General features: G+C 39.1%; 1 protein-coding gene across 1 annotated transcript in view; it reads right to left on the bottom strand.

Moving 5' to 3' along the window:
- The window catches only part of camta1a (calmodulin binding transcription activator 1a), a 392,827-nt gene that overhangs the window by 73,000 nt on the left and 305,689 nt on the right, over positions 1-14,138 (bottom strand). Inside the window, 1 exon segment of the mRNA XM_058762966.1 lies at positions 11,582-11,653. Coding sequence (XP_058618949.1) covers positions 11,582-11,653 — 72 coding nt within the window.

Genomic DNA, 14,138 nt, shown 5'->3' with positions numbered 1-14,138 from the left:
GTAAAACAACACAAACGTAAACGGGGCAAAAATGCGCTTTAAGGTTAGAAATATTTTGAGTCTCCCCCTCCCTTGCCTCACAGTGCTTTGGTCCAAATGCCTGCTTTCCTCTTTTACATCATCTCAGTGTTGCCAAGTCTGCGTTTTTCCATCGGAATTGGGCTACTTTAACACTGTCGCCGCGGGTTGTTTTTCATGTCCATGGGTTGAAGCGCCCCCATTAATGTGATATTTAGCCCCTGGAAAGCAAATTTTACTGTAGGAACCCCGCCGACAAAACGTGTATTTTACCCACCCAAAACGCAATTTTTACCGGGGTAAACTGGCAACCATGCATCACCAACACACACAAGTCTGGTGAGAGAGAACAAAGTACATATGAAAAATAATTCTAAAAAAGTGAAAAGTAAATGCTCAAGTGGATGCTAACCAGCCATTTAAATGTAAAGCAGCAAGCTCATTGGCTGCGTATGCAACATGAACCAATCAGCTTGTGCCAAGTCGTTTAACACTGTGAATAGGCTTGTTTGAGATGCGCCTCGCCTCGCCTGAAATGTAGTGAGGGGAGGAGTGAAATAGAAGTAGAACAGATACATACGAGATCAAAGGCGGATATCGCATTATTCTCACTCATGTGCTGTGCCGCTAATAAATGTGATATAATTTCAGTTCTGTTGCTTTTATATGATTTAAAATATGATGAACAAGACTATCAAAGTGCTTGCTATTTAATTCCATAAGAAAGGTTTATTTATCATTCATTTTTACTTGAATACAAACATGTATTTTAGATTTTTATAGAAATATGACAACAATTACATATCTCACACATAGATCGCACTGTCATAGTGTTTGGGAACATTCATGCATAATTTAAATACATAATCACAAAAAAAATAAAACATTTTAGAAGAGAACGCAGCATCATGGTTGTCTGAACCAATGAGCATTAAGCTGTGTCGTCAGTCAGTCGTTTCCCATCATGCTTTTGATCAGCTCAGTCGGTGGAGAGCAACTGCGTGCGGCTGCTCAATCTGACACAGCCGCCTCACCGTCGCGAGAGTTTTTCGGCACACGTCAGCATGACATCAGAGCAAGTCGGACGTAACTCGGACACTTTTCTAACCGGCATGCATCTCGCAGTGATCAACGGTGATAGGTTCTGTGCAGATTTTGCTCATCTCAAACAGCCTTTTATCATCAGTTACGTTAATACCCATCAGCCTGTGCCATCTAGAGTTTCATGACTAAACTATACATACATAAACTGTATACAGTATACAGTGGGGCAAAAAAGTATTTTTTCCACCAATTGTGCAAGTTCTCCCACTTAAAAAGATGAGAGAGGCCTGTAATTTTCATCATAGGTATACCTCAACTATGAGAGACAAAATGAAAAAAAAAATCCAGAAAATCACATTGTAGGATTTTTAAAGAATAAAGAATTAATTGGTAAATTCCTCGGTAAAATAAGTATTTGGTCACCTACAAACAAGCAAGATTTCTGGCTCTCACAGACCTGTAACAACTTCTTTAAGAGGCTCCTCTGTCCTCCACTCGTTACCTGTATTAATGGCATCTGTTTGAACTTGTTATCAGTATAAAAGAGACCTGTCCACAACCTCAAACAGTCCAACTCCAAACTCCACCATGGCCAAGACCAAAGAGCTGTCAAAGGACACCAGAAACAAAATTGTAGACCTGCACCAGGCTGGGAAGACTGAATCTGCAATAGGTAAGCAGCTTGGTGTGAAGAAATCAACTGCGGGAGCAATTATTAAAAAAATGGAAGACATACAAGACCACTGATAATCTCCCTCGATCTGGGGCTCCATGCAAGATCTCACCCCGTGGGGTCAAAATGATCACAAGAACTGTGAGCAAAAATCCCAGAACCACACGTGGGGGGACCTAGTGAATGACCTGCAGAGAGCTGGGACCAAAGTAACAAAGGCTACCATCAGTAACACACTGCGCCGCCAGGGACTCAAATCCTGCAGTGCCAGACGTGTTAAGCCAGTACATGTCCGGGCCCATCTGAAGTTTGCTAGAGAGCATTTGGATGATCCAGAAGAGGATTGGGAGAATGTCATATGGTCAGATGAAACCAATAGAAATTTTTGGTAAAAACTCAACTTGTTGTGTTTGGAGGAGAAAGAATGCTGAGTTGCATCCAAAGAACACCATACCTACTGTGAAGCATGGGGGTGGAAACATCATGCTTTGGGGCTGTTTTTCTGCAAAGGGACCAGGACGACTGATCCGTGTAAACGAAAGAATGAATGGGGCCATGTATCGTGAGATTTTGAGTGAAAACCTCCTTCCATCAGTAAGGGCATTGAAGATGAAACGTGGCTGGGTCTTTCAGCATGACAATGATCCCAAACACACCGCCCGGGCAACGAAGGAGTGGCTTCGTAAGAAGCATTTCAAGGTCCTGGAGTGGCCTAGCCAGTCTCCAGATCTCAACCCCATCGAAAATCTTTGGAGGGAGTTGAAAGTCCGTGTTGCCCAGCGACAGCCCCAAAACATTACTGCTCTAGAGGAGATCTGCATGGAGGAATGGGCCAAAATACCAGCAACAGTGTGTGAAGACTTACAGAAAACATTTGACCTCTGTCATTGCCAACAAAGGGTATATAACAAAGTATTAAGATGAAATTTTGTTATTGACCAAATACTTATTTTCCACCATAATTTGCAAATAAATTCTTTAAAAATCCTACAATGTGATTTTCTGGATTTTTTTTTCTTCTCATTTTGTCTCTCATAGTTGAGGTATACCTATGATGAAAATTACAGGCCTCTCTCATCTTTTTAAGTGGGAGAACTTGCACAATTAGTGATACTTTTTTGCCCCACTCTCTCTCTCTCTCTCTCTCTCTCTATATATATATATATATGTGTATATAATATTTAAAAAGTTGTGAACATTTGTTTGATGATTTTTTGTAACTTTTACAAAAAAATACATTGTTCTAGCAAATATGAAAACGTATTTATTTTTAAATCTTATTTTTTCATTTAATGTTTAAAATATAATGAAATCTAAAAATGCAAAATATTTTTAGCAAATATTAAAACTTTTTTTCAGTATTTTTTTTCTTTAGGAACAAAAAAGTGATTAAAACATCAATAAGCAGAAAAAATATATATTTTAAAATAAATATTTCTAGCAAATATAAAAATGCATTGCTAGTAAAAATTGATCATTAACTGAAAGTGTTGTTAGTAAAAATGATGGCAGGGCAAGTAGAAATCGAAACTTCAGAGCCAGCAGAAAAAAAAATCCTTATTGTTAAGTCCTGATTTAGTGCCATCCTGTTTCAAACAGATTGTCTAAAACTGACGTTAATATCAGGTGTAAACTCGGCCAACACAAAAACGAGTTAACCAGCCAACAGGGTGTATCGCTCCCAGGCTCTCCAGACAGTGTCCTAATAGAAAAGCAGTTATCACGTTCAGACGCCCGTGTAACCTGCGGCATATGAAGCGCCATCGTTGCCGTGTGATGCGGGCTGCTGAGTCTATAGGTAAGAGTTGGATTAACACAATAAGGCAGGTCAATCTCCCGCTCTAATGTCCCAGACGCACAGAGGGAAACGGCTGGACACACACGGCTGCCAGCGGCCGGGCGCTCAATAACTGGCTGAATGTCAGTTTGGCTCACCGGCAGACTCCTGCCCTTTCACAGAGCTCTGAATTATTAAGCAGCCATCTCACATCCTGGCTCTCTCTCTCTCTGCTTGGTGTCCACGTGAACAGCTTCTGTATAGGGGAGAGGTAGTAACATGGAGGATCTATGGAGTAGATGAGCAATAATGGGGAAAGTGGTATGCAGAACGGTCTAAAAGGAAGTTTGGAGAGGGGATGATCAAAGAAAGCCCAAGATACACACTGGCCCACAGCAGCAAGACACATAGACAGAGACAGAGAGAAGGAAAAGTTCATTTTCATTCACTCTGCCGCTGGTCAGTGACCCTTAATATGAAGGAAGTCTCTCTCAATGGGAGAGCAATGTTCTGACTTGTCTGAAGAGCTGATGGGGTCAGGAGATGAGTGTGTGATGAGTGAAGGAAAGAGAGTGTGAAAAGGAGGACTAAATGTTACTTCTGCTTATACACTCTTTCACATCTCACATACTGTATTTACAGTCGTTCTTTATCCTACATGACACTATCCTTAAAGGAATAGTTCACCCAAAAATGAAAATTCTGTCTCATTCATGCACCCCTTACATCCTTCCAAACCTTTGGAAAGACTTTGGCTAATATTTGAAACACAAATTAAGTTTTAAGCTTCCAAGTTTACAGTATGTAATGTGTCTTAAGTATGTGTTTTTAATTGAAATGAAATCTGTTTATCATATTAAGTTATTGTCTCTCTTCACAATACTTCATATAATTTATTGTTTTATGTCACCTTTTGGATCTTCTAAGTTTTGGTTACCTGGAATTTAAAACAAAAATTTAGATATTTTTAAAGAAATCTAAATTTTATGGCTCTGGAACAACATGAGTGAGAATAAATGATAATGCTATCATTTGTTTGATCAAAATGTGAATTTAAAGGGATAGTTCACTCAAAAAGTAATATTTTGTAATTTACCTGTCATGTCGTTCCAAACCTGTATAACCTTCTTTCTTCAGGAGAACACAGATTAAAGTATATTTCTGTTACAAATGTGTTTGACTACACAATGAAACCCAAAGGAGATCAATTTAACATTAGAACCCACTGACTTCCATTGCATGGACCAAAAAACACTAAGACATTTCTCAAAATATCTTTTGACGTTCCATGCATGGAAGAATAAGTCTTTTAGGTTTGGAATAACTTAAGTCAGTAAATGATAACAGAATATGTTTTTTGCTTTGGGTGACCTATCCCTTTAAGACTATAAACACACAGTACACAGATACATATGTAACATGCATTTTGTTGCTGTTGCCCATAAACTAACAACTGTTAGCTCTATCGTATCAGAAGCTGACCTAAAAGAGTCTACTATCCATAAAAGAACACAAGTTAAGATTATGCCTTTAGCGCCTCTTGTGGCAATGCTGACAATGTAACACTTGCGGCTTATTTCAGAATGCAACAGCGCATGAAATTGGGCTTGCATAGCAGGAACCGTTTGCAAGAATTTGGGCCTAAACATAACTCTAAAAACTGACTGATTATGAAGGATTTTGATCTAGGAATATGTCCTACTAGGCTAAATAATGTTAAGCATCATGAATAGAAATGTGTTTAATATGCTAAGTGTGTGAGAAGGGCTACACAAGACACGTGCACAGTGTGTAAGATGGGTGTCTTGTGTGAGTCGGCGAGTGTGTAAGACAGAGGCTGTGGGCCGAGATGGATGGAGATGAGAGTGCGGGCTACTGGGACAGCTGACGCACAATGACGGGAAATTGGACCGCTGCTATGATGAAGAGCAGGTGGAGGCAGGTGTGGGAGAGGGAGACGCTGATGTTTACGGATGAGGGGATCGTTATAGAGGAGGTCCCACGTGCTCTACTCTGATGTGGCCTTATGTAGCACTGACACAGCAGCTCTGTGGGAGACTGAGAGCTTGTGCCAAAACACAATTAATGTGAGAAGCTGAGAGAAAACCTGAAAAAAGAGCAACAGAGAACTCTTAAATCTGATTCATTTCATGAGAAAGTTTCAGATGTTTTTTCTTTTTTTTTTTTTTCTTTATGTATTGAGTCATTCAAAATACAACCAGCAGTTTATACAAATAATGACTCGAATACTTATTTTTTATAATGAACAATCAATTTCTAAAAAAAGCTATTTTGATATTTGATATTCTTAAAGTGAAAAATGAAACAACCAGTGTACACAAAGTTTGTCATAAACTTTTGAATGAGCACTAATAAAATGGTAAAGCATTAAATTATTAAACTAATTATTATTCATATTTGCAAAGGTCAGTCAATTTTTTAAAATACCACATTTTCATATTTGTATAAAATAATGTGCACCTTCTCCAAAAAAATGATAAAAATGCAGAGAAAATATCAGCTGAAATGGCAAGAAATAGCAATAAGTTTGCACAAGTTAAACATAGTTTGTACAAGTTAAAGTTTACACTACCCAGATCAAATTATTCACTGGCAGCCAGCCATATGCAGTAGGTGGACAAACCACAAAATCACCTACAAACTAATATCCAGAATAGTTTAACAGTTTACATTTTATAGCTTTCAGATGTTGACTTTCAGCAGGCTGAAGGGACGTATACAACATTTGTTATTTTGTCCGGGCTTCTGCAGCATGTATGACCTGAATCAGTGCAGAAAGCTGGATGAGTCAAGAGGGCGTGTGAACGAACAGTGTCTGAATATTAATGCCCAGTCCTGGACTGAGATCCATGTGTACGTGTGCGTTTTAAAGCAAGACACACTCTTGCCCTTCACACTTTAATGCCACTGTTTGTAAATACTCCTCCATCTGCCATTGTTTGGGCAAACTCAAATTAACGTGGAATAAGAGGATGCATTTTAACAAGGAAGAAAACACACAAGCTCATAACCAGCATCCAAATATTCCTATACTGCATAATTCACACATCCAGGGCCAGCAACCAGACTTAAAGAGACAAACTCCTATTCACCTGTTCTCTTACAGTAGCCGCAAGCCACGAGTCCTAAGACTTCTCAATCAATACTCAGCTGCTGATCCATGCGACAGCATAAACTTTCAACTTACCACATCGGCACCTCATAACAGACATTAATCCCACGGCCCTGAAATCAATACGCCATCATTCCTCTTTTGTGTATTCAGCGCCCTAAACAATCCGGCAATAACAAACACAAGCAAACACAGGCTGTATTAATGTCCCCATCCTTTAAAACAGTCTAATGAAGCTTCATCTCATAAATGACTCTGTCTGGGAGCGTAAGCAACGTTAAATATACATTACTCTGGGCCCTGGAAGTGTGCGGTCAGGGGCGTGCCGAGCACACATTTGGTGTGGCTATACAAACAACCGGCTATGAATGAATAAATGCAGAGCAGTGCCTGTCCGGACAAAAAGGAAGAATCTACCTCACGCCTCGGGCTAATTTACACCAGCCTAGCGGCAACAAAGAAATAAAAAGAAGATGGCGAGGTGAGGGGGTTCAGCTCATCAGATAGGTCAGAAAATGGAAATGTAATATTGATCTTTAAAGCACGATGCGTGCGTGCCAGGTTCGACATTTAGGTAACAGTGCGATTTCAAAGCACGCCACGAAGCTTTGAAATGAAGGCAAGTCTGTAAAGTGCGCTTCTTTTGGAGCACCTCAATAACTGATCAGAGTTTAACAAGTTTTCTGCATCACGGACAGCTCCTGACACGCCGGCGCTCTATGCCAAATTTAGTGGGTCTGACAAGCGGTGTGTGTAAGACAGATCGTGAAGAGAAAAAGAGAGCATCCATCTCTCCTTCTATATGAGCATGCTTGTTTATTTTAATGAGCATGTATGTGAAGTGGGACAGGGAGATGTATACTGGAATACATGGTCCAACTCATCCGGATCCTCAACGGAGAAGCCATACCTTGCCATCAATCATGGGGAGAAGGCTCGGGAGGGAAGGAGGAAGACAGAAACGGGGAGAGAGATAAACAGAGAGAGAGACATGGGGGTGGAGGCGGTTGCAGGTTTGCTGCCAGTTTCTTGATTAATCTGGACAATATTCTGTCTTATGAGTCATTTCATTTCCCCAACATAGCACAGCTCTCTTCTTGCACAATAAAGAGGTCTCGGCAAAGGCTATTGACCACTTTCTAAAGATCTGCCAGCCTGGAAGACAAATGAAGTGTGGCCTCACATTCAGTCGTATTAATATAATAATGATATCCGGGTCTGTGTCCCCAGCCGCCACACCTCAGCCCCGTAATGTAGGATTAGATGAAGAAGGAGAGCTGAGGAATTACATTCGATTAGCACTAAACAAGAGAATGAGACGTGGAGCGATTAAATCAATCAAGTGTGGGTTTCGGGACAGTCACAGAGGGAGTGAGTGTGTGTGCTGTGTGTGTGAGAGATAATATGCCCTTAACACCTCGAATCTCTAAACAGTCATTGCTTCTCAGTCTATTCTGCGTGAGTGAGAACTTTTCAGAAGGGCCAACGAGGTGCAAAGCATTCTGGGTAAACGGCGATAATACGTCCCCTCAGCAGATCTCTGCCGTTATGCAGAGCGAGAAGAGCAGAGCTGCGCAATACCACCGAGACATGCCTGGAAGAATGAGGCGCTATCTGAGGGAAAAGTGTTTTAGAGGGAAGGAGTGCCGAGATTCCTCATAGGCTTCTTTTCTCATTACCTCCTCTCCTCCCCTGTCTTATTACTGAGACTTTTCTCAATAAAGAAGATCTGGACTGGATAAAAAGACAGCCACACTTGCAGTCTCTTTGCTCTCTGTACGCTTCCCTCTTCTTTCGCTCCCTCTCTGTGATCACATTCCCTGAAAATGTAGTTTTGTGTCATCGTTTGAGGCTTGACTGCTTGGATTGGGTTATGTGCATTCTTAGCGGCTGTGCAACCTTGATGAAAATGTTGCATAGACAGAATTCTAAAAAAAACAAAAGGTCTGGTCCACATTGGCATCTTAATCTGGCTTAATCTGACAGAATAGATGTCCACTCACATGTAAAATAATCACCAGTTTGTTTCATATTTCATACTTATGCTCAAAAGTTTGGGGCAGTGTTGGGTAAGTTACTTTCAAAAAGTAATTAATTACTATTACTAATTACATCATCAATATTGTATTTAAATTACTTTACTAATTACTCTGTCTGAAAAGTAACTTAGTTACTCAATAAGTAACTTAATTATTCAAATCGCTAATTAGACTACATTTTAAAATCCCTATAAACCTTAATAGAAATTAAACTTTATTCTTTCAATTTGAGTCAAACATAGAATAGTTTAGCCTTTTAGCTTTAAAACAACTGTAATATTTAAACATTTTTATTAAAAAATGTAAACCTTCTTTGGTTAACAAATAGAAATACTCTGCAAAATATCCGAATAACAAAAAAGCTTAAGAACAGTTAAACAATACATTTCAGTTTGGCAAGATGTTCAGGAAAAGCCCAACTAGTAAAATCCATACAGGTTTATGTAAAAATAACACGTTAACTAATGTAGGTAAGAATAAATTACAGAAATGATCTTCTCTGCTGAATAAAGCCGTGTCAGATCACGCTGTTCTTCTGAGGTAAATTCCTCATAGCAGGTCTTCTTTCAAAAACAATGAAAATTAGATGAATCTTGATTTTTATTTTATTTTTTTATCTATTTATTTTTTTTATCTAGGTGAGGGCGTTTGCGCGCAGGTGACTGCATATAATGAGCTCAGATACGGGAAAGACTGTACCTCGCTTTAGTTTCATAAGGATTACATAATCAGAGAATATTCGTTTTCGATTTGAATTCGTTCATTTAAAAGTAGACACTTCAAGCTTTCAGATACAGGAGAGACTGTACCTCGCTTTAGTTTCATACGGATTACATAATCAGAGAATATTTGTTTTCGATTTGAATTTGTTCATTTAAAAGTAGACACTTCAAGCTTTCTATAGACATATTTCTCATGTCTCTGTGTCAAGTATTTGCTGAATTTGTGATGCATAGAAAGCTGCTCACGGAGACCTAGAAAAAAAACGCTGCATTCAGTTTTATCTTTAGACCATTGGTCTCAAACTCAATTTGAGACCAATGAGCTAAAATAGTTTAGCTCAAAACCTAATCAAACACACCTGATCCAGCTAATCAAGGTCTTCAGGATCACTAGAAACTTCCAAGCAGGTGTGATTTGGAGCTGTTTGGAGCTAAACTCTGCAGAGCTGTGGCCCTCCAGGAATTGAGTTTGAGACCACTGCTTTAGACGGTAAATTTAGATTTCAGATTTAATATTGATTTTAGAACTGTTGAAATTATTTACGGTATGTAACGCAAGTACTTTATAAGTGACTAATTAAATTACCTAAAAATGAACAGTAATCCCTTACTTTACTTTTTCAGTGGATAACTTAGTTACTTAGTAACGTGTTACACCCAACACTGGTTTGGGGTTGGTAAGATTTACAAAAATGTTTTTGAAATAATTACCTATATGCTCCCCAAGGATGCATTTATTTGATCAAAAAACAGCAATATTGTGAAACACTGTCACAATTTAAAATAACTATTTATTAATTGTAATTAATTCGTGTGATGGCAAAGCTGAATTTTCAGCAGCCATTACTTCAATATTCAGTGTCACATGATACTTCAGAAATATTTCGAACATGCTGATTCAGTGCTCAAGAAACTTTATTATTAAGAAACTATAAACAGCTGTGTAAAATGAATAGTTTCTTTGATGAATAGAAAGTTCAAAAGAGCAAAATTTATTTGAAATAGATTTTTTTTTACTTGCCTTTATGGTCACTTTTGATCAATTTAATGTGGCCTTGCTAAATAAAAGTAATAATAATAATTAAAAAGACTGACCCCAAACTTTTGAACAGTCATGCAACTTGGAAAAATGGATGTGCAGTGGACATACAGTATAGTGAACTTACTAATTAAAGCAGCAGTTAAAACAAAAGTCTTAATCTAAAAATCTTTTTTGATGACAAGCCTGGCAAAACCGATGAGATTTTTATGCAATATTTATCAGACAGTCAGCGAGCGGACACTGGGCGGTCCGTCTGAAGCTGAGACTACTGGGACACAGTGAGGGTGCTGCCAAGCCCTGGAGACTGATACCATATGTGTAAGACAAAGTCATCCTGGAACAACCTGCTCTATCCTGGACACAGAAACTGAGCACCTGAAGCAGCAGTGAAGCAGAACATGAGTCAGCTCAGAGGATATTGAGAAAACACGGGGACAGACTGAGAATAATGGAAATGTTGCTTCACAAGCTTTTACTTTCCTCTTTTCAAAGCCTGTAATAAGATGCTGCCGAATCACTAATGTTCTTCCAATTCAGAGCAATTTTGTATCACAATGACTCCTAGAAAACTGTGTTTTTAACATTAATTAGTGACTGCTAAGTTAAATAGTTTAAATTTAGGGTTTGAGATCTTCGGCTAGTGATTTGACCCATATTGTTTGTGTTTGCTTTTTAATTAAAAATGTGATACTAATCCAGATTTTTGAATCAAATTGCTTTCTGCTCAGTGTGAAATGTTTTTAGATTGAAAAAAAGTTGTGCAACTGTTGTGTTTCATGACTGATGGTTGCTGTCACTTCTGAGTCCATCCCTAGTATATGTCCTAAAAGCATGAATATCTATCTTCTGTGCTCTTTTAAAGGCTTCATCTGCATGCGATCCCTCCCTGGACCTCTCTCTGTGCTGGGCTGTAGTTTCGAGGTTAGCTTTGATCAGTCGGTGAGCTCAGGCTCCAGCGGGCTGAGGGGTTACATTTAATCTCCCTGCCTGTCTCCATTACAGCTGAATTACACTTGAAGGTGTGCTGCTTAGCTCCAAACGAAGAGGCGAAGAAGAAAATATATGATGGCTTCAGAAAAATAACAATAGGTAACAGAGTTCCCAAAAGGTGTCCAAGTCTCTGGCAGTCTTACCTGTAAAAGCCAGTAGCACCTGCGGTGGAAGGTAGGGATGATGGAGGAGTGGACGTAACAGCCGTACAGACACTGGGGAAAGAAACACATACAGAAATACATGGTTAGTAGAGAACACAATGGCTAAGTCTGAAAAATAAAGTTATGGTAGGGTGTATGAGGGTCCGTCTCTTTGACAGTGTTAGACTTGAATAAAAAATGCTTTATTTTAACACTCTTCAACATTTCTACTCTAAATACAACAACAACAACAAGAAAATGCCAATTTATATATTTATAATTTATACAAGAGTCAGAAATGAACAGCAACATTGCTGGCATAAGCGACCCATACAGGTTGAGGAACGACACTTGCCCATGTGGCCAGGGAACGGACAGGACGCTCAGAGGTCTGCCAGGGCTGGAATGAGTCATGTGATTTTGAGAAGACATCTGTGATGCTGTGCTGTAGCTGGGTGCCGGCTTTCCACCCAAACATATTGTTTGCAAGCACTCAAGCCAAAGAGCTTGGCTCTTTCTGGAATAAATCAAATATCCATTTCTATGGTTACGGCTCCTCTACGATGCACACAGGGAATATTTATTTACCTGCGGAGAATTGGAAAACAAAGCAGTCTTGGTGCATTCACAGACACACACACACACACACACACTTGCATGGATGTATGCACACGTGTACACACATGCCTGCAGATACACACACACCATGCACTATGAAATAATGGATTTTTTTGAAGTTCTAAGGGAGGTTAAGGGCACCATTATACTGCAATGACAAGTTAATGTGGAATACGATTAGGAATGTGTTCATTGTTGGGTGTGTGAGACTAAACCAAAGTTAAAATCACAAAGTGTGCAAATGAAAACTACTGTATAGTTCAATTCAAGGTACAGGTATTTCTGTAGCACTCTTCACAATACCGTTTCAAAAGAGCTCTACAAAAGATCAGAGCCTTGACAGTTCCTAACATGGTATAGATAGGAGGAGGATAAAACCTTGAGAGAAAACAAATCTGTGCAGCAGAAACTCACTCTCCTCTGGTCAGCAAGATTGCTACAAAACCATATTTTTACATAACTGATTAAGCATAACAAAAAACACAGTTTGCAACTATACTCAAGATTTTAACTTCAATATACTATATGCTATGGGTCCAAACTAACCAATGATATGGATGTCTATTACCCAGTGTATACTGTTCACAGTTTTGCCAATTTTCTATATGCACAGAATCCCCAGATGACCTATGACATTTACCAAAAGGAGCAGTACACACAGAACATACTGCGCAGAACAGTGTATCCCAAAATGCAAAGCTTCCAATTAACCTTCCATGTCTTGTGTGATGATTGATGAATGAACTATAAAGAGATTAATATCAGCTACAATTTTTATGTCTTTTTAATGACTTATTTGATCAGATTGCCAAGTTAAGACACATTACCATTCAAAAGTTTGGGGTCAGGAAGATTATGATCAGGACAACTGTTTACAACATTGATAAAAATAAGAAATGAGCAATAAATCGGCATATTAGAATGATTTCTGAAGGATCATGTGACACTGAAATCCGGAGTAATGGCTTTGCCATAGGAATAAATTACATTTTAAAAAACATTAAAACATCTTTTCGACCCAGACGTTTGAATGGTAGTGTATATAGTTCATATATACAAAAATGGATTTACAAAATCAATTAAAAATGCTACCATTTTTATTTTTGTGATGATAACGGTATACAAACTGCTGAATAAAACATGCAATGTAGTGAGGTCATGTGACAGTCATGTACTGTAGCAGGTACAAATACATTATATACAGTGCACTGCACAGTATTAATTTAGAAGTAAAACAGTATTCCATTCAATCTGTCTTTCTCTTTCTTTCGATCACCAGCAGCAGCATAAAACAAACAAGCGTGTGTGTTTTTGTGCTAACACAGATTCCCTGACCGTGTCAATGCACTCAGACACTCATGAGCAAACAAACACTATAGTCAGCAGAGCATTGAGGTCCAGAGTCTCTCACCGGTTCCATCTAACTCCTTTGCTAATCTGAGAGGGGCAGACAGACAGAGGAGATATTTGCAAAGATTTCTACCAAGGGTGGTTTCTCAGAGTAGGCAAGGGAAGCATTTCAAAAGTCCATCAAACGCCACTGCTTTTCTACGCCGGGCTTCCATCCAGCTCTGGATCCAAACGTACAAGAACACATTTCTCCATCTCCATCTGACAGATAATGTCTGTATGTGGATGTCTGCTATATGTACCAGGCCGAGCACTGTGAGCGTCTGTTCTGCAGTATTGACAGGTGTGTGTGGTTCCTTACTGTTCATCCCACTGTGCGGACTGGAGAGTGAATAAATTAGCCCCAGGCAGCTTCTGTTTACTCAGTTTAAGAAATACACAAAGTGTTCAGCAGGCATAAACAAGACGCCTGGGCCGTGTCAGACTGTAGCACCTGTCAGAGCTGATACGGGAATCAATGTAAACCGTCCATCGGCTACACACATACTGTCAGAGCTTACACACATACACAACAATATAGCTTTGTTAC

Source organism: Onychostoma macrolepis, chromosome 23 (genome assembly GCF_012432095.1).
Source record: "Onychostoma macrolepis isolate SWU-2019 chromosome 23, ASM1243209v1, whole genome shotgun sequence".
Classification (NCBI taxonomy): domain Eukaryota; kingdom Metazoa; phylum Chordata; class Actinopteri; order Cypriniformes; family Cyprinidae; genus Onychostoma; species Onychostoma macrolepis.
This window is presented reverse-complemented; position numbering and strand designations above follow the sequence as displayed.